Raw genomic sequence first — 21,839 nt, forward strand, 5'->3', positions numbered from 1 at the left:
TTTGTACATTTCATATTAGACTTAAACAACAGGTTTGTTCCAATTTCATCACGCTAAACTAAAATCTATGCATACATCCACATCACAGGCTGTTTAGCTCTGAGCACGGATTCATGCATGCACAATTCTACACTGAATTTTCAGAAAGGTTGAAGCTAAAACTCAGTGATCAGGGCAAGCTTTTTCCAGCTTCACCTTCTTGCCAAAGTAAAGCTATTTCTGAGCCAGCGTGATCTAGAGAAAGCCATTCATGCTTTTATCAGCTCTCGTCTGGACTATTACAATGCACTTTATGTTAGAATTAAAGGTGCAGTATGTAAGTTTGACACCCAGTGGTTGAACTAGGTATTGCACTCCTGGATCAAAACAAACGCAAGCGCAGGTTGCCACATTGAAGACAGGAGAGATTGATTTAAGTCGTTTTTCTAAATAAAAGCAACGGCCTGAGATAGAAGGAATATTTTCCATATTAAAAGGAGTTTTTGTTCTGAGCAACACTTTAAATTGATATATTAGAAACGGCTTCTATTTCTCACAGGTGAACAACAGAAAACTACAATCACCTCAGGTACACCTCATGTGCTTTATTCAGTGTTAAATGCTAACAATGCGAGTTTGAATGCCATTTTACCTCACATTTATTGCCATACTACTGAAAGCAGAAGCAGATAGTCCACCTCAGATCTCGAAAATAAAATAAACTGCTTGAAATTGAACTTTAGAACTAAACACATGAGTGATTCAGCATCTACATTTAATAATGTTAAAGAGGTTTAATATGTAATAATTAGATTATAAACCTTACCATTTCCTGAGTAAGTGCACTATTCTGTGCTTCTGAATGGCTGTATTTAAATTTCTGTCTGGTGCCAATAGCCAAATTGCTTATCACTGCATATCTTGTCACGAAGTGTGTTGTTAGGACACGGGCTTACAATGTAACCTGCTCACCTAATGTTTACGTACATAATATTGATATCATTTGCTAATTAATAACCTCATATGGAACTCTAAATCTGCGTCTCATTTCGGAGTCTGTTACTGTCCACTGGAGGTCGCATTTCGGTCACGGATGCACACTTTTAGAGCCTTTCTAAATGAATGAATGAATGAAGCACACTGTTTTCCACCAAGTCAACCCAAGGTGCTGAAATATAATTGGCTGAACTGGCATTGGGCAGGTTAAAATTACCAAAACAAAGACAGCGTTCTGGCACAGAAAACACATTTTCAAAGTAAAATATTTGACTTTAGCATTGTTTTTCAGAAAAACATGAATGTTCAATTGGCATGTTTCGTAAATATCTCCATACTATGGGTGTTTTTATGCTTTGGAAGAGTCAAAAACTTACATACAGCACCTTTAACCAAACCTTCCTTTATCGGTTACAACTGGTGCAAAATGCTGCTGCTCGCATGCTGACGAATAGTCGGAAACGTGAGCACATCAAACCTGTCCTTTACTCGCTTTGAATCGATTTTAAACTACTGTTGTTTGTTTTTAATGCAAGTCTTGCACCTTCATATTTATGTGAGATTTTAAAGGTTCATAAACCTAACAGGTCCCTACGATCAGCAGGCCAGTTGTTGCTGGAGGTCCCCAGATCCAGGTATAAACAATGGGGTGGTCGTTCATTTGCAGTGGCAAGTCCAAAACTTCACATCATCACAAATGTGGCACTATTTAAAGCAAATCTTAAAACCTATTTATTTAGACTTTTTTTGATATTGGGTAGTACAAAATGCTGTTTTATTGACATTTGTGTTCTCACTATTTTATGTATTTTAATGTTTAATTTTGTTTTTAATACTGTAAAGCACTTTGGCCAGCCTCCTGGTTGTAATAAGATGCTATATAAATAAAATTGATTGATTGATAAGACGATGCTGTGCCGACTTTACTGGATCTGATGATGTCACCTGACACAAGTATGAGTAACTGTTTTTATTACATCGCTTTGTCTCTTATTATGGATCATTTAATATTTATGTTTTTTTAATTCTAAATCACAGTAGCATCCATTAAATATATATGCAGATGTATACATTATTGGGCACACAGCAACTGTCCCTTCAAACTTTAGAAATGGTTTAAGCATGCAAAAGACAATCAGACCTTTTAAAGTCACAAACATCTACATTACACACTGCATTAAAGAGTCCCTCCGGGTTTTGTAAGTCCAATGGTTCAAAAAATTGTTCAAAAAAAATCTTACAGCAAAAAAATCTAAGGAAACAATGGCATATGTTTTGAGAAAGAAAAAAAAGTAATGCAAAATCACAGAGGGACTGATTCAAGATGATGTCCAAAAAAATCTTAATAATGAGAATATTAAAGCAACACTGTGTAGTTTTCAGACCTTAAAATAAAGTCTCTAAAATGTTTCAGTAGTAGAACAACTCTTAAATGGAGGAACTCTCACACTTTGATTGTACACTCGTTATTGTAATGCATTGTGGCACTGAGTGAGAGCAGTTCAGAACATCCACTAGAATGGTTGCTCCCTCAAATAGTGCACAATTTAATGGTATAGGGGTTAATTTCAGATACAGCTAAATAATCGGACACAAGTCCAAGCATGAATCAATATCAGATGGACCTACATTCAGTCTAGTTCATTTTTTATTGGTTATTAAAATAAATACATTCAGTTACTTTACAGCCTTACAAACTTATTTCAATGCCAGATATATAGGCTATTAGGATTGTATGTGGTACATGGGCTTCATTGCTGGGCTTGTGGACATTGTATCCAAACAAGGTTTCTAAATGTGCCCATTCTGTCAGCTTATAGTCAACAAATTTGCATTTAATGCCATGTCCACGGGGAAACTCACACTGTTAAAGCATTCACAACACCGGTAACAAAATTATTAAGCTTATGAACAACACGGGAGGAAAGCCGTGATCAAAAAACATAATGTTGCTTTAAAGCAGGGTTTCTGCAGGTTTCTTTAAATCAAATTTAAGACTTAAGACCTGTTTAAGACCAAATTTTAGACTTATACAGGGCTAAACACTATGGATTTCTATGGTTTACTTCTGTAAACAGTTTTTGTATTAATGGAAGATCATGTGTGTTGGGGTGTGTTGCTTTGGTTTTAGCTTTCTTACCTTGATTAGGGAATTTAATTTGGAGTATTTGCTGTAAAAAACGTCTAACAGCTGTTGTGAATTGTATCTCTTTGCAATTAAAAACTTTAATATAAAAAAGAAGTTTCTAAATGATTATAGGTGATTGGGTTTTGGCCAGATTGGGTAGCTTTACTTGGACATAGGGAAATTTAGACCTGTTTAAAAAGATTTAGGACCTACAACACAATATTTCAGTGAATTTAAGACTTTTTAAGGCCTACAATTTTGTTTTTGAAATTTAAGACCCCGCAGATACCCTGTAAAGGGACAGATAATTCAAAAATGAAAATTGTGATCATTTACCTACTCTTCACTTGTTTGTTTTTAACACAAAAGAAGATATTTTTGGCGAAAACATGTAATCACTGACTTCCATAGTATTTGTTTTACCTACTATAAAAGTCAATAGTTACAGGTTTTCAGCTTTCTTCAAAACATCTTCTTTTGGTTTATAACCACTTGTAAATTTTTATTTTTGGGTGAACTATCCCTTTGACAACATGTACTTACAATAGTGTTAAGGTTGCAATTAGATGTGGTTTACGCTTAGCTGCATGTAATTATGCATAACTTACTGTTATTAGTACAGCAAATGTAATATGTAACAAGAACACTGCAAATTAACTGTAAACACGGCATCTTTCTTTAGCATTCTGTGATTCAGTCAAGTCACTCTTACTCTGTATTTAGCCAGATAGTCTCCTATAACACTCTGCTGCCACATCTCTTCTGGAGTCTTAGGCGTTTCAGGAAGCCGGGTTTTCTTCTTACTGTCTCGCTTCTCTTTTGAAAGTCCATGCACCCACTGATCCAGCTCAGGGTCACGAACCCGCTCCTACAGCACACAACAAAAACATTACTGCAATCTGAAAACAGACTGCTTTAGACATCATAACACCAGAGAATTATAGAATGGAGGTATATTAAAAAAAGGACACCTTGCAGATGCCCACCTTCGCAGATGGGGATTTGGCCCTCAGGGGGCTTCCTGCACCCCCTAAGCTCAGCCTGGAGCCGCCCAGCTTCTCCTCTCCCATCACTCGCTCTCTCTCCTCATCTGGGAGACTCTGCAGAGAAACAAAGATTCAGACAAAGAGTCAGGGATTCAACAGTCTCCATTTTAATAGTATGAGTTTATTGTGACTGGTACTTACTTCAAGGAACCTCTGAAGGTCAATCTCGTACTGTTTCTTTTTCTGACAAGACAGATGAAGATTGTAAGTTTTATCTATAGCTAAAACAGAGTTAAATGCAATAACGGGGTTATTAAGAACTCTAATAATAGTATTAACATTTTAAACAGCCCCAATTATGGGTTTTTGAAAATGAACTTCCATGTAGTGTGCAACACAGCTCTAAGTGAAATGAAATATCCAGCTAAGGCTTAAATCTGAAAGTGCACTGTGTTTAATACTATTGATTCATTTATAAGAGTCGACTCATAGTGGTTCAAATGAATCGTCGGGGTAACAAATCTTTAGCCGTGTCAGCGTGATGTCGATTCGGAACTTAAGCCCAGCCCATTTGTTGCGCGCACAGACACGGGAAAATTTAAACACCCAGCCCCGCCCACAAACACTGTAGAAAGAAAAAGAGGAAGACAAACACTGTAGCACATCCCGGTTGAAGCATGTTGCCGAAGTCGCTGTGCTCTGAAGTGCGAGGGAAAGTTAGTGTTACTTTCCCTACCCAAAGATGAGGCTGTGAAGAGTCAGTGGTTGAAGTTTATTTTTGCAAAAATAGCTCAGCATTATAGCCTCAGGCTTGTGCTGTGTTCCGTCAATTTTCTGATGAGTGCTTCAGCAATCTGCATGCTTACAGCGGAGAATTTGTCGACCATTTGTTAAAGGAAGGATCAGAAAAGACTACTGATTCATGGGACTTTGTCAGAGCTTGACAGGAAATTTACAGTACATAGTTCATGGATCAGTTTCTTCCTCCATTTCACAAGCGAAAGTAACTTAAGTGTGATTAAAATTGTTGCCTACCTGTTTTCTCTAGCAAGCAAATTATGTATTTTATTGTGTTTTGTTACTTGTAACTGCTCCACGGGGCTTGTACCGTGTCTGGTTAACTCTTTATATTCTCATATCGCGTCTAAAACCATGTTGAGAATCTGATGCGTGCTGCGTTCTTTACGAAATTAAATGCGTTTGAGCTCAAGATCCTCTGCCATTTGCCATTGCTATGGCCACCGTCAGCTGTTGCTAAACTTATGCGGCGGTCAAGTTTCAAAATAGTTCAGCTTTTGCCGCTGTGTGGATTAATACTGAATGTTTGTCATGGTTAAGAATAGAACAATATGCTGGTGTTAAACTGCATTGCTTTAATGCACTCCTACATTGGGCTCACACATACACTCTGCGCTCTGACTACTTTAACAATGTTGATAAGCCATGGAGGGCAATTCTCTCTGTCTCACGCTGAACACAGTCGACCAATTGCAATGGACTGGGTCAATGGACCATTCAGCGCAGATTAGCATCGCGTTAAAGAGGGGGTTGGGAACAAATGAATCACTGAACTGTTGTGATAATTAGGTAAAAATGAATGCATATTATAAGACAATGACAGTGTTTTTTGACCTTGCATGGATGACTGTTGTTGGAGACGCCAAAACCAAAATATGACCCTTTTTAATACACACTAGGAGCTCTTTAAGTAATACGAACTATGCTCTTTCATCAGTTACCATTTTTACTGAGAGCTTTGTCAATGAATAGTGAATAATTTCTTTCCTTGTTTTCCTATTCTTTTTGAAAAAAAATAATTTCTTAAACATTTATTTTTTGTTTGTTTTTAAAAAAAATAAGTTTATAAAATCTTTGTTTAAAAAATGTTATTTAGAGTTTTCTATTTATCAATCAATACTCAAACATAAAGTTTCTACAGAAATATCAAGCAGAACTAAAAAATATAAATGTTTCTTGAATGATTAGTGTAACACTAAAGGTCGAAGTAATGGTTGCAACTTTCACATAAAAAACACTTCATCTGATTCCAAACTTTTGGACAGCAATAAATTTACACATACATATTATATCGGTCATCTGTCACTCTGCTTTCCTAAACTAAGGTCAGCAGCCATTACTAGTCAAACACTGAAACATTTTCCAATGAACATTATTTGCTATTCAGTTTTAAATATTGACTTTTTTGGGTTAAACAATCAAGAGTGGATGGGTCTGGCAGACCTGTTCGCATCGTTTCTGGAACATGTCTTTCTCTTTCTGGGTCATCATCTTCCACTGTTTGCTGCACAGCACCATCCGCTCCGTACTTGGCACGTCCTTCATGTTTACCATTAGTTCAGCACAGTATAGAGAATAGCCATTTCTGCAGAGCACAACCATAAAAATACTGCATATACTGCAAACACTGCTAATATAATAAACTAAAATGATCAACAGCAGCATACCTTTAAAAAAAAAAAAAAAAGTATTTGGTAGACAATTTTGTATATGCCATGCAAAACAACTAAATTAAGAGGTCCCGAAGAAAACCAAAGGCTTCTTAGTGGTTTGAAACATACGGTGGTGGTTTAGTTGGCCGGCCATCAAACTTGTCTTTGAGCTGCCGTTCAGCCTTGGTCAGGACCGATTTGACGTGTTCTTCTGAATTTGCATCTGGATGAGCTTCAATGTACGCTCTCATGGTGTCCTGTATGTGTAAAACAATATTTGAATAAAATACTTAAACCATGCATGTTTCCATCTCGTTCCAACTGGTTTAACATGCAGTTTTTTTGGTGAGCTTGTGGTAAAAATCCTTTCTAATTTTTTAGATTTGTGTGTCTGCTTGCTCAGTTTTGCAGCCATGTTGCTGCTCTAGATGGTGTAGAGAGACATTTCTCATACCCTTTTGTTTATGTCCTGAAAAAGCTCTGTTTGAATTTTGAGGAAATACATGAATTTAATCAATTTTGGAATAAGGCTGTAACATAAAAAAATGTGGAAAAAGTGAAGAGCTATGAATACTTTCTGGATGCACTGTATATGGCCCTTCCCCTCACCCCAACAAAAAAAAAATGGTCTCCTTCACGTGAAGTGGTAAGGGGTAATTGAGGAGTAGGGGTAATTCCACTTACCCCTACCCCTCAATTACCCCTTACCTCTTACTCCTTCACGAGAAGCAGACAATTATTTTTGTTAAGGGCCAATATCGGGATTGGGCCTTATAAAGCAGTGATAGAAAAAAGCATGTGACAGGAACAAGGTGTTGGAGACACTGCAATTCTGAATTGGCAAATCACAATCATATATTCTGGGTACCAAATTATACATCTGTTTTGTAAAGACATACAAAGGACATTGGAGGTCATATTGAAGATCAAAATCCAACTTCAGTTTTCAGTGTTATACTTAAGAAATTCTTGAGTTGCATTAAACTGAAGACATAATGATGGAGAATACTCCTGGGTGCAGCTAAAATGACAATTACACGTAAATGGCTCCAATCTAACCTTCCCACTTTAGAAGAATGGAAAGCAATTGGTATGGAAATTTGGAAGATGAACCCTTACTTTCTCCTAAAACTAAAAAACGCATTTATTTTATGGAGTAAGCATAAAGAATTTTTGGACTCTGAGATCTAACGATGGTAAAATAGATATGTAATAGACTATCTGCTAATGTAGCTATGTAAGGTCACCTTTACATTGTTCTATAGATCTTTTTCTTTGTTGCTGCATGGAGGATGCCATAGTGACCAACGCCTTCCGGTAGGCTGCTCAGAACTTCCGTTAAGAATTGTCATCAGCCAGAGCAGCGTTTCAAATGGCTCACGGAGTGTTTTTGTGATGGAAAACTTTGATTTTGAAATAAAGACCTGTGTTAAAGCTGTTTTCCTTCTGTCAGATTTGGTTAAAGTGTGAGAGAAAACTGCTCTACTGATTCAGTGTCTGCCATCAGATCAGATGCTGAAATACAGCATCAGTGTTCCCGATCTGTCAGCTGTTATAATGTACTCCTCGACTCTTCAATGTAAACAAACACACAATCTGCCTCACTGCTTTATAAAGAGAAAATCATATTACTGGCATGAAACTAGCAGGTATGCAAGCCATGCAATTTCCAAAAATGACCAATAAAAGTCCGTTACTGATACTCGGCTGGCTGATTTGCATGTTGATTCTAATCGCGAGCAGTTATGTTTCATTAAGTTAGTTTGTATTGTGTAGTATTTACCATGGTATGTGTTTTTCTGTCATTTCAAAATGCCACTTTATTTTCACTTTGTGATTCTTATTCGATTAATGTGTTAGAGGGACAGTACAGGCTACATGTGTGTCAAACATTTTGGTGAAGTACATTAGTTTGGGTTGGTTATATATTTGAAAGAAAGAGAAAATGTTGACTTTAGCGATGATGAGGCTCCATTTGAATGGCACAAAATGCTGTCTGACAACAAGGGAAAATACCTTGCATCAGTTGTTTTCGATCCCATCCTCCAGTCCAGGAGGTGGTGCTGATAGACAACAGTATTAGTTCAAAGACATTACAGGCAAGTAAAATAGATTAAAACGAACGTTTCAAAGCTGTCCGAATGTGAATGTTTATGCGCATCAGCTGCCGACCGGAAGTTCTTAGCATCCTCCTTGCGCAAACATGCAAAGCATAACAGATAATTTGCGTTCTAAAAAAAAGGTCTATACCCTGCTGTTCTGGTTAAATTTTTTTCTTTCTCCTTTGGTAATGTAAATGTTCAAATTTTAGAAGTTACAAAATTGTATTTTGAAGTGCTCAGGAAGTCAGATGAACAAATTTTTCTTGTGTGTAATTATCTAATTCATACAGGATTCTGTATGGTAACTTGTTGCAAAAGAAGAAAAATCATGTGACTAGCTGCAGTGATGTCACTTCCTTTGGGAGGAAATTTTGGAAGGCGTTGAGGCATGTCTATAAAATGTTTAGGATACACCAATAGTGACTTTATTATTTCAACTGGGTCATTCTGATATTTCAGGGAATTTCTCATTGAGAATTTTAATACAGTGAATATGAATGAAATTCTGTTTTAAAGATGTCATGTGATAATTGGTCTGAAATTAGCATCTTAAGCTAAAGCCCAAAATGGTGGAATATGTCAACTCTGTTACTGTTAACTCTTTTAGAGGTTTAAAAAGTTGAACAATAATTTAAACACCTATTAGTAATGGAATCAAACTTTCCCCAACACATTTAGGAAATTTGCATGATTTTAAACAACTAATGGAATTAGTTTACTGTAAATTATACATTTGTTTCATGTCATTCCAGTTTAAGGAAAATTGACGGACAATGCCTGCAATGTACCAGAGATTTTATGACACCAAAAAATCATACCTCATAATGTTTCTGCAGCTCCAGAGCTTTGCTGATCCATTTCAGCCTCTTTTTGTCTGATAACTGAGACCATTGTCTGCGTAACGCTTCCTTCAGCTCCTTCTGGCTCACCTACAAGTATCAAACATACAAATCCTTTCAAAATAAGCAAAAACCTTTAAACTTGCGTGAATTACTGCGAAGCTCATTGTAGGTTGCTTAGCCAAAACATGAGAGCATATGACCACTAGGGTGTTTTCCCCTGCCAAACTCTTTTACCTCGGGGTGGATTTTCATGTAGGTCTTCTTCTCATGGTTGTACCACAGCTGCTGAGGGGTCTTGGGCTTCTCTGGGAGGTCTGACTTCTTCCTCTCCTCTATTAAATCTGGGTGGTCCTCCCTAAAACCAATAGAAGCTCTTCACTGAATCACCAATAATAATAAAAAAAAGGTATGGAGGAATGGAGGAAAATAGACACTGACTTGAATCGTGCCATGTTCTTCTCAAAAGACTCTTTCTCTCTCTGGAACTCTTGAATGTACTTGAGCTGACAAAAATGCAATTTGAAAATAACAACAGATGGCCTTAACATGCAATATTTATATGCGTATTACTTAGACAGAAACAAGGCTCAAGTGTTTAAAAAGAATGAAATTACACAAATGAAATCACTTTATTAGAAAAAATAAATAGAACTTTTATTCAATTTTAAGAATTTAAGTTACATTTCTGTTGCTAAAATGCATAGCCACAATTTGACATTTAATGGGAGAGATAGATGTCAAAAATGAAAATTCTGTCATCAGTTAAATCAGTCCATTCCATATTCGTTTTTAAACAAAGAAGGAAAACTAAGAAAACGGCTTTCTTATTTTGCTCACAAAAAACAAGATTTGGCTCGATTTTCGTTTTTTGATTTAGGGTAGGAAAATAGATTTTAAAAATTAAAACGACTTTAAAATTCATTATAGACATGTAGGTGTAGCGCACTTTTTTCTCTGATTGGCCAACCAAATAGCTTGTGACGTTGCCCTTAAAATACTAGGCCTATATATATATACAACTATTAAAAAAACTAAACAATAACTAAACAATAAAAAAACACTAAGTAAACAAACAAAAATTAATATTATTATTATTAGCCTGTTATTATAATAATTATTATTGTTATTATTTAGGCCTACAGTAGCTCTGAAACAATCATGCAAACCTGGTGCTGTTTGGAAATAGCTATCTTTGCTCAGCATCAGGTGCACAGCAACAAGAAGTTTGGCGGTGAACTATAGGCATATTATTATTATTATTATTATTAATATCATTATTATTATTCATTCATTTTCTTTTTAGCTTAGTCCCTTTATTTTATTATTATTATTATTATTATTATTATTATTATTATTATTATTATTATTATTATTATTATATAGGCCTTGCTCGGAAGCAATCATGCATCCATTTTCTGCTCGGATCTTTGCTCAACATCAGGTGCACAGCTGCAAGATGTTTGGCAGCAAACTATGACCTTATTTTAACGACAAATGTCTAATAATACTGCTAATTTACGTTTTTATTTAATTTATGCAGACGCAATGAATGGAAGCCTGCTAACTGATCAAATGATAGAATATGTAAACTTAGTTTATATATATATAATTAAATAATAATAATTAAAAGCCTGGGTGCTGATTTGCAGAGGACTATTATTTTGAGGGTGATGTCACAAGCTCACATTTGGTTGACCAATTAGAGGAAAAAGGGCATTTCAGCACTGCCTACATGTGAATTTTAAAGTCATTTATCTGTTTTTCTACCCTAAACCAAAAAATGAAAATCAAGCCAAAATCTCGATTTATTTTTTTGTTTTTTTTTTGTGAGCAAAAGAAAAAACAAAAAAATGCGGTTTTCTTAGTTTTGCTTTTTTGTTTGAAAGCGGTTATGGAATGGACAGAAGATACCCTGATTCAGTTACACATCCTCAACTTTTTCCATACATGTTTGAGTTTCTTTCTTCTGCAAAAAAATTGAAGAATGTTGGGGAAAAACAGCCATTAACTTCCATTGCATTTTTTGCTTCTACTATGGATATTAATGTCTGTTTTTTTCCAACACTCTTCAGAATATCTATTTTGTGTTCAATAACGAGAACATAATCATAAAACTTTAGAACCACTCGAGTGTGAGGAGGAATTATTCATGTTTAAGTGAACTATCCCTTTAAATTGTCCTGCAACAAGGCAAATTAACTACAATAACATTGTATTTTATTCATTTATTTGTTCATTTACCTTTATTACTTTACACTATTGTAGTATTTGGTAACAATCTAAAGTTATAGTAATTTATTAGGTGTTTTTAGTTTGTTACGGTCATTTTAGTAATTTGGCTTTCATAAAAATATGAAAAAAATTAGCTTAAACGTAGTTTCTTTTTTTCTTTTTTTTTTAAAGTAATTACGGGGTTCTTACATTTTTTCCAAAGTCAAATATAAGAACTTTTCAAGCACTTTCCATGTGAATTTTCTAAGTTTTCCAGCACTTTACAGGTGTGGCAAAATATAAACACATATAAATACTTCATCACATTAAATGATCAGATACTAATCATTATTTTATCCTTGCATATAAAGTATATCATGTTTAATCTGAAATTCTTTTCCAAATTGAATTCCAAGGATGGGTTGCAGATAAAAAAACAGACAAGCAGATCACACTACAGACACGTGTAGACTCCAGAGTTAACATTTTATGCTAAAGAGATTTATTTATTTATTACCAATTTAGTAAGATAAAATTATTAAAAAAAAGCAACAGAATTCCATTTTCAAGTAGTTTATGCAAAATCTAAGCTCTTTTTAAACCTTGAAAACACTAGAATTTAAGCATCTTTAAGGATTTTCTGCACACAAACAAAAACTAATTATTATTAGTAGTATTAGAAGTATAAAAAATTTGCAGTAAATTATGAACTAATGTGAGAACAAATGCTATTTAAGAAATTATACATAAATACAATGTAGAAATACTCTATAAACCCAGCGAAAGACTCAAAGGTTTCAATTATAACTAAAGGTATGTAGTAGTATGAAGTAAACTTGCGAAATGTATTTAATGTCAACTTCCCACAAAAAACTAACCTTTTTCTTTTCAGGAAGCTCTTTGTATTTTTTGGACAGAATCTTGGTGAGATCCAAATTGCTCATCTCAGGGTGGATTTTTGCATACTTGGCACGCTTCTCCATAAAGAAGCGAAAGTAGGGAGTGAGAGGTTTCTTCGGAAAGTCTGGATGTGTCTGAAACAGAGAAAAAGGTATAAACAACACTTTGAAAATTGCTCTGTCAATTGACATCACAGGGTAAAATAGAAAGTTTTAGGATAAAAAAAAATTCTAAGCGTTCTTACCTTCAGTTTTTTCCCCTTGTAAGGATTCTTCACATATTCAATAGCATCAACAATGAGCTCTGTCATCGTTCTGTATTTACGCACCTGAGGTGTAAAAATGGTTAAAAATGATTCAATGCAAACAACTGACTCTACATACTCAACTTTTTTTTCTGAAAACGGTATACTTTCTGAACAATGTTGGAAAACAGTAGGCAAAGGCTTTCATGGTAGGAAAAAAATACTGGTTTCTACACTCAAAAAAGATGTTTGCTCTTTGTTCAAACTACCTATTTAAAGATGCAATAAGTCTGACACCCAGTGGTTAAACTTGGTATTGCACTCCTGGTTCAAAAAACACCCAAGAGACTGTAGCCAGACTGTTGACATCACTAATTTAAGGCTGACTTGAGTTGTGTTCTAAATAAAAGCAACGACACACGACAGAATGAATATTTTCCTTATTAAAAGGAGTTTTTGTTCTAACCAACACATGAAATGTAATTTTAGAAACGGCTTCTATTTCTCACAGGTGAACAACAGAAAACTGACAATGATCACCTCAGGTACACCTCGTGTGCTTTATTCAGTGTTAAATGCTAATAATGTGAATTTGAATGACATTTTATATGATATGTATTGCCATATACTGAAAGCAACAGCAAATAGTTTACCTCAGATCTTGAAAATAAAATAAACCATTTGAAATTGAACGCCCTATCATACACCCAGCGCAATAAGGCGCAGGACGTGTTTCTATGTTTTGTTGCTATTTTCAGACCATAATTTTCCTGTTTTCCGCCACGTTGTTTAAATAGCAAATTCATTTTTTAAATAGCAAATTCATTTTTCACACTTTGTGGACTCATGGGTGTTTCGGTCTAGATAAGAGGCGTGTTAAGGCGCATTTTTGGCGTGTTGCTATTTTGAGGAATTAACAATAGACCAGCTGTGAGCTAAGCACGGAGCGCGTTTGTTGTGCACCTCGCTTACACATTGCTTAAGACCAAGCGACAACCTCCCGCTCTCCCTCGGGAAGCCAATATGGAAGTAACTAAAACTGCAATTCATCGACTCGCCTTGGGGGGCTGGCTCCAGGAAGTCAAGGTCATTTCTGACCGCAATGGGAAATTGGCCATTTTTACAGCTGATAAAAACATGCTTACAGCCTGGTACAAAAGATGGCTTTGGTGTATATAGCCATGATTAACCTTCATGACAACTGTGAGGGGGGGGGATTTTTTTTATAACTCATCCGTTTTGTTTTATTAAGTTATATTAAGTTTGCATAATTAAGGGCGTGGCCATTTGAGTGACAGCTAGGTCTTGCTGCTCACTGTCTCGTCACCTCAGCTGATTACGGCTAATTAGCCGATGAACTCGGCATATACATCGCAGTTTTGTGTTGTTTAATATTTCTTTTCACAGTCAATTGCCTTTTGGGATTATTTCCTACAATTATCAGATGATATGGCTTGCTGTGTGCACTTAATTGTGACCACAAACCATTCACGTGACCTCCGTTTCCCTGGTGAATGAAATTATATACTTGTATACCATCTCTATAAATGTATTTGTTTTATTTAAGATCATTTATAATGTTCTTTAGAGCTGTAATGCCCTCCAGAATCTGACAGATTGATTAGCTGTAGGCTCTAGAACAGTAATCTGAAGCGTTGTCATACAGTGTTATGCCTGGATTTCATCAATAGTCTTGCATTTACTAACACAGACTCTAATTGAAGTGTTTGGACGCATTTCGCGTTGTCCTCCTGTTGAAAAATGTTATAAGAACAATGCTTAGTGGCTCATTGTGTTACAGCAGTGTTTTTAAAAGTCTAAAGACTTTCTTGATATAGTGTACAACCAAGCATATGTAGTCAGAACACAAACGAGTCGCAGGTAATAGAGTATTAAGCGTTTCTCCCAAAGTAAAGTCTGTCTTAGCCAGGTCCAAGCAAAATGCCTGCAGGTGTCTGTAGCTCCGCTCACTCTCCGCCTCTTTGCCCTTGTTTGGTATCCCGCCGTGGGTGAGATGACGCACAAACAAAATGGCGACGGTTGGCAGCGCCTACTTGTAGCTTCATTTGCGCTCTTCAGAAACCTATGGGTGACGTCATGGATACTACGTCCATATATTTAACAGTCTATGCTTAAGACACACAGGATGTACAGCAATAAACAAATTTCTTTACAAATGAAAAAGATTTAAAGGAATAAAATATTACAAAAATTATTATTTTATACATCAATATAAAAACCACTGCCTCTATGCCTTCATCTCGGGAGGCTTTTTTCAGTTTATTCATGACAATCTGCTTTTGTATAATGTTATTATTATTAGTAGTAGTAGTATTTATTATATGCATATTTATATGTTTAAGGGAATGTATAAGGGACTCTTAAAGGGAAAGAGAGATGAGACTCTGATTGGTTTATTCTCAAAACACAACTACAACTCATTAAGAGAATACGTTCAACCCTGTTAGACCATGCGCTGCAGCGCAGAGTGGATTTTTCCATCCTTAAAATAGCAAAAAGTGGATTCGGACATGCCCTTAATGCTTTTGCGCCCTGCTGAAATAACACAATTCTTGAGGATTTTTAGGGGCAAAACTTAATTTTTTTATGTTCCATCCACTTAAATTTGTAAAAACGAACTTAATTTCTAACTTAATTCTTCCATGTTGTCCAACATGTTAATTAGAAAAACAACTTCTTGAGGAAAGAGATTCAAGCCACTTGAGTGAGGGTGAGTAAAAAATGACAGAAATTTCATTTAAGTGAACTATTGTAACACAACAAAAAAAAGTAATTAAATAATAGTCTTTAATATGAAGTTCTATCAGCATTATTTGGAAAACAGGAGCATTATTGCTTAAGCTAACAAGAATTTGGCTCACCTCTGTGGCAACTTTCTGCCATTTCTGCTTACACATGTCTCCAGAGAAGACCCCAAAGCCCACTTTCTCCCAGTCAAAATGGGACTCTGTGGTTTTATACTTCATTGTGTCTCCATCAGGTAGCAGACTGCGTATCCTCTCCAGCAGCATCAGACAGTCCTCTTTGCTCCATGTATCTGCAACTAACACAGACATTACATGTGAGTCGAGTTTGCAAAACACAAAATAATATTTTGAAGAATATTTTGGACATTTCTATTTAAATTCTACTTCAATTGAGTTCTTTTTTTCCACTATGTTTATAGTGTGTGTATATACAGTGCTCAGCATATACGAGTAGACCCCTCACAAATTTCTCTTTTAAATTATTATTTTCTATAGGAAGCTTTATAATCATATATTTGTGCATATACATTAGATAAGTCAATACTGAAGCCAAATTTAGAGCTAATCTAACAAAAAACTAGAGATCACAGTCCAAAAGAATTGTGGCCCAAATTTATATTTTAGGAGAAAATATTAAATAAAAATTTAAAAAAATCAAGAGAAACTAAAAATATATACAATTTTGCTGAAATTTTGTAGTTTACAAATTTTTTTTTGCAATATTTTGCATAAATTTAAATGTATAATCTTTCTATTTCTAAAGATGTTCTGTGACTAAACTATTATTTTAATAAATATATCCATTTAATAAATTCGGTTTTTTTAAAAGCACCAAAACATATTACCTACATTCACTATATGTACACATAATTTTCTCTAGCTGTATCTTCTATATTTAAAGTTTTTAAATATTTAATATTGTTTTATTTTCTATAGCTATAATTTATCTTTCTTATTTTTCTTAATATCTTTCTGATATTATTGATATTATTATTGCTAGCCTTCTGTTTTTAGGTAACTGGAAGTCGAATTTCACTGCATATTGTACTGTGTACGTGACAAATAAAATTTGAATTTGAATAATATTGGAAACTTGTAACGATTAACTTTCACAGTACTTTTTCCCCTACTAGGGCTGGGCAATGAATCGAAAATAATTGAAATGGACATTGAGAGCCTATAATCAATAACATTTTTTCAGGTCAATTATTTCAATTACTTTCCATACTGCATGTGAAGTCACGTGACCCCGCTGTTTATACTTCTGCCTCAAGCGCAAGCATATGGTCCAGCGCAGCCTTTATGCAGTCTACACCCCTCACCGTGGCTGACACAGACACTTAGATGCACCTCAAAAAATTTAACTACATGTTGTGATGACGCGTAGTGCAAACACTATGATTGGTCGGCTTGATAGTGGTGATGAGAGTGGGCAGCAGGGAGAGCAGCGAGTCCACTGAAGCGAGTGTTTACAAGTGTGTCCAGCTCCAGTCCTGTGGAGGAGCTCCAGATGCAAACGTTTGCTTTGTGTTAATTTATAATTAAAGTTGTTGCACATCTACAGTTTGAGCTACTTGTACATTAAAGTAGCATTCAGAAAAAACAAAACACTCGCAAAACACACTGATTGGAAGCTGCACCAGAGATGATTTGATACGGCATATTTCCAATTACATAAAAATATTTGTTTAGAGAAGATGCAAGAAATGCACTGTTATATTATAATGTTAGAAAAATATTTTCAAGTTTTTTTTTTCACTTTTTTTAAGAAAAAAGTGCCTGTTGGTTTGAGGTTATGTGTGTTTTAATTTCAGTTGTTCAACGTTGATGTTCAATAAATAATCATAGCTAGTAGATGTGTGTGTTTCCTTCAATTATTTTAAAATCAAGTAATGCACCCTTCATTCAAAGTGAGCATTTTTACTGTACAAAACTTATTTGTGAACCTTGAGGGCAATAAATAAATAAAATAATCATTCATTAATCGTAATCAAGTTAAAATGTTCAATTGATCGAGAATTTGATTTCAGGCCAAATCGCCCAGCCCTACTACTATGGATGTCAATAGATAAGTTTCCAACATTTTTCAAAATATCTTCTTTTGTGTTCAACAGAAAGGAGAAACTAAGTTGGGAAGACTTGTAAGTAAATTTTCATATGGGGTGAACTCTCTAACATTGACAGGGGCAATATAACTGTGTGAATCTGTGCATCAGACAGCATACCTGACTCAATTTTGATACGTCCAGTCTGGCTGCCAGACACACTGGTGCTGCCATTCATGATGACAGAGTTCACCAAAGCTCCACCTTGACACTTCACTGGCCAAGTGGCTGCAGAGAAAAAGAGAGCAAAACCCTTCAATGTCAGGCTGCAAATAAAGAATATTACATTTGACAATCAGTTTCAACATTTCTGCTAATGTTTAACCAAAGCTTTCTATTAATTAACACAAATCAGATTTTTAGCAGGGCAGTGAAAGCAGTATTTAGAGGTTTCGTTAGATTTTCAGTATCACTTAATTACTATAAAAATATTATTACATAGTTATATTACATAATTATTTATAATATAGTATTAAATAAAATCAAATATGCTTATGAGTGATTTTAATTTGATTAATGCATTAAATATACATTTTATAAATCAATGTAAATTTACTGATCATTTACTGTAACATGAATTTGTAAATTTATATATAAAATAAGATTCAAAGTATCTTACAACTGTTTAGAATAGTTAGGCCTATGATCTATTTAACTGTTTAAATGACCTTTTATTACTAGTTTGTTTGTTACTTGTAACTTTGGGACAATGAATTATTACATAACCTATTACATATATAAATATATAGACTATATTATATATTAGAATACAATTATGTTATGAAATATTAGTGTCGCTTTCGCTTACTTTAACTTCATTTTAAAAGCTTTATGTATACAAATCTTATTGTCAGAACGCACCCATACAATCAATGGAAGCGAATGATAGAGTAACATTAAGAATAAACCAAAAAACTAATGCTTGATTAATGTTAGAACAGTGTTATATTATGGTTCTACAAACCCAAAAATGTGTCATATATTATATTAGTTAAGAAAACATTACTAATTCATTATTAGTTTGTTTTCCTACAGTTTTAGTTCAGCTACCAAGAACAACACTGGCACAAAATTTAATGAAACATAAAAGTACAGTGACCTAACAGACCCTGGTTTAATTTTGTGAATGGTGGTCTAATTGTGATAACAATAATGAAATGCACTGAAAGTCATCAGTGCCACCCAGAGGAGCATGTGCCTAAATGATGCCCCGCCTATGGACCACCTCAAAACGGACGCGTCATCACGCAGAAGCCATACCAGCGCACCAGTGGCGGCGGAGAGCTGTGAAAAGACATCAAAACGATGCCATAACTGCACAATTACAACGCCTATCTGTGAAATAACCTCCGACTTTCATCTGGGTTCGTCTATATGGTAAAGTCATTCAGGAAGGTCCGACAACCGGCCGGGCATCCTGACCGATTCAATCCACGATTTGAGGATGCGAGAGGAACGCACGCACGTACATGATGTCCGGGGTCATCTTAACGAGGACTGGAAGGGAAGACTTTCCTCTGGGATTATATAACCACGACCAGCGATATGAAGACGAGCCCGACACCGGCTCAAGTGCATCAGTGGCCGCAGGAGCCTCGGTTTCTCCTTTCCGTTCTCCGCGAGCGCGCACTGTTTACATGCTGCCACTAAGGCACTTCATAGGCGAGTACTGAAGATATTACGGATGTTTTACTTACCGAAGAGAACATTTTACCTACAATTCAACACATATATGCATTTGTATTAAAGAATGTGCTGTTTGTTTGAATATATTCTCCTGTAACAATTCGTGGATAGTTCACATTTTAATAGGTAATACGTTTTCGTTATTATTGTTTTTATTTAAAGAAAAGTCTCGCAAACTTACATTTATGTATATTGACAACACCACAATTTAATTGTATTGTATGGCATGTCCTGTCATTTAACCCGCAACATCACCGGGAAGTGTCACTGAAGCATCCCGCACGTGCCCGCGTCTCTCTCGAGCTGTGGCGTCGCTGCGCGCCCGCACGAGGCGCCGGTTTCCCGGTTACAGTGTCATCCCCGCCCGCGCGCAAGGTCAACTGAGCCAAAACAGCTAAAACACGAAAAAAATCTCTTCTTTCTGCAGTTCCCAGTCTTGCTGTTAACAGACAGCAACTTTTAGTCGCATTATGTTTAAAAAGTAATGGACTACCAAACACATTTTGACAAAAGTAACGTTAGGCAAAGTACGTTAAACTGTCAAAAATGCATTCCGATTATTTAAAAAAATACGGCTAATAGAAAGCGTCCGCGTATTTACTTTAATAACTCGTTTAAAGCCCACTCTTACCTATTAAATAAATACATGTGAAATATGTTTCCTGTAGCACACCGGCCGTTAGTCTGTTGCAACCCCGGTAATGGCGTCTTTATTCCGGCAGGAGTCACCACGCAGCTTCCGCTGGCACAAATGCCTCATCGAGCGAGCGAGCTGCTGGAAAAAGTACGAGCAATAACGCTTACGACGATTAAATATGCCAACCGATGTCTTGATTTAGGCTTATCAGTAACCTCCTTAACGACATTTTGACGTTACATACATGCACATTTTGTTTGTTTTGCAGAGATTGTGACAATTTCAAAAAATGCATTATTTCGCTTTAAAATACATTTTGTTATCAGCATAAACTCCTGAATGCTTAATTCAGACCACATGTTAAATAACACCATGTTTCGGTGAATCAGAATCAAAAATAAAGGTATGAGCGGGCGCTTGTGCCTTCCCTCGCCCCAGAGCCCTCACTGCGGAGCCGCCATGAATGTTACAAAGACTCGGGGACGAGCAAATTGAAAACCGTTCAAAACGGCATCAAAAATCATCAAATCGCTTACCTTTTTCAATATTCTGTTACGGACGCGCTCGCGGATTAGCGATTTATTCGTGTTAAACGGTTTTACTGTGTTTAAGTGCCTGTTTTTTAGCCGTAAACCCCGGGGAGTCAGGTCGAAACGAATCCGACAAAAGGAGCGTCTGGTTCGGTATGAAACTCCGCCCAGCGCCGCAGGGGGAGGAACTCCGAGGGAAAACATGCGAGAAAAAAGGCGGAGGCTGAAACTTTGAAATAATATTTATTTTTAACATTATGGTACATTTCTAAATGAAACTGATTATTTGTTTATTAATTTTTCAGCATTTTAAAGCGCTTCTTTATCAAACGTTAAACGCTCTTACAGCAAAGCAGAAATTGGCCGTGTGTGCATATAACAATAAATATACTACGTTAATATTAGTTCGTAATTACTCCAGAGCTTTCTTTTTATGGCAGGGCATTTAGCGGGACAGAAATATCAGCTTGTTCCCATGTAAAAGAGCCGGACTCTCTGCCAGCTCTGCAAAGTCTTGAAGTGCTAAAGCGATTAGTTTGGATGCCCACGTTCATCCCTCCGCCGCGGAGCCGCGCTCGGCCTCCGCGCTCCACAGATCTCGCCTCTGCGGCCCCCAAACACTCGCTGCTCATCAGCATGTTGAGTTTGTCTCCATTATGATGTGAAACTGGTGTGTTGGCAGAGAAGAAGACCTACGGCCGCTTGTGCGTGAGTGATTTTCATAGCCTGAATTGAGCGTGAACATCAGTGTCAGTGAGGAGGTTTCTCTCAGTCTGAGTGAAAGTGCCATTGACTGAATCTCGGCCTCTCAGCCTCTGATTGTACACAATCGTCACGAGATTTCTTTATGTGGAACTGACCAATGGCATGAGGAAAGGAGGAGACAGCAGTGATTGACTCAACCCACTCACAGGCTGACCAGGCCGGAGAGAATAGATGATAAGATGCTGAACACACACGCTTATCACCGATTCAAATAAAAACATCAGAGGAGCTTTTAGTTATTACATCACATGTTGGTGTGGAAGACCTGAAAATAAACCTCTTTCAAATGAAAGAGGTAGTTCATACCAAAGGGAAATTCTGTCATCACTGTCACTCACTCCGACTCTGAGTAACCCATGTTCTAAATAAATCAAAAGGTAAAACGAGCAGTTTAATTCAGGTTTAACACTTCTGATTGTACTTTTCTCTTCTGTCTTTAATAGATATCCTTGTTCCAACTTCCAACACTCCTGTTCGTTATTTTTATCTGTTTGTTATCTGTTATTTTTT

At 36.0% G+C, this 21,839-nt stretch overlaps 1 protein-coding gene across 9 annotated transcripts in view; it reads right to left on the reverse strand.

The window, feature by feature from the left end:
- ubtfl (upstream binding transcription factor, like) overlaps positions 1 to 21,382 on the reverse strand; it is a 30,597-nt gene extending 9,215 nt beyond the window's left edge. The window contains exons 1-13 of one of the 9 annotated variants that reach the window (XM_056477444.1): positions 21,261 to 21,378; positions 17,832 to 17,939; positions 15,721 to 15,902; positions 12,839 to 12,922; positions 12,573 to 12,728; positions 9,922 to 9,986; positions 9,718 to 9,838; positions 9,460 to 9,570; positions 6,669 to 6,796; positions 6,331 to 6,472; positions 4,291 to 4,332; positions 4,075 to 4,203; positions 3,816 to 3,971 (exon numbers count right to left, since the gene is read on the reverse strand). In XM_056477444.1, coding sequence (XP_056333419.1) covers positions 3,816 to 3,971; positions 4,075 to 4,203; positions 4,291 to 4,332; positions 6,331 to 6,472; positions 6,669 to 6,796; positions 9,460 to 9,570; positions 9,718 to 9,838; positions 9,922 to 9,986; positions 12,573 to 12,728; positions 12,839 to 12,922; positions 15,721 to 15,902; positions 17,832 to 17,939; positions 21,261 to 21,354 — 1,518 coding nt within the window. In that variant the 5' untranslated portion in view covers positions 21,355 to 21,378. Of the gene's footprint in view, positions 1 to 3,815; positions 3,972 to 4,074; positions 4,204 to 4,290; positions 4,333 to 6,330; positions 6,473 to 6,668; positions 6,797 to 9,459; positions 9,571 to 9,717; positions 9,839 to 9,921; positions 9,987 to 12,572; positions 12,729 to 12,838; positions 12,923 to 15,720; positions 15,903 to 17,831; positions 17,940 to 20,570; positions 20,735 to 21,260 lie in introns of those variants that run through there. The other 8 variants (XM_056477418.1, XM_056477411.1, XM_056477403.1 and 5 more) reach the window with 8 other exon arrangements.
- Positions 21,383 to 21,839: the final 457 nt, after the last annotated feature.

Source organism: Danio aesculapii, chromosome 2, assembly GCF_903798145.1.
Source record: "Danio aesculapii chromosome 2, fDanAes4.1, whole genome shotgun sequence".
Classification (NCBI taxonomy): Eukaryota; Metazoa; Chordata; class Actinopteri; order Cypriniformes; family Danionidae; genus Danio; species Danio aesculapii.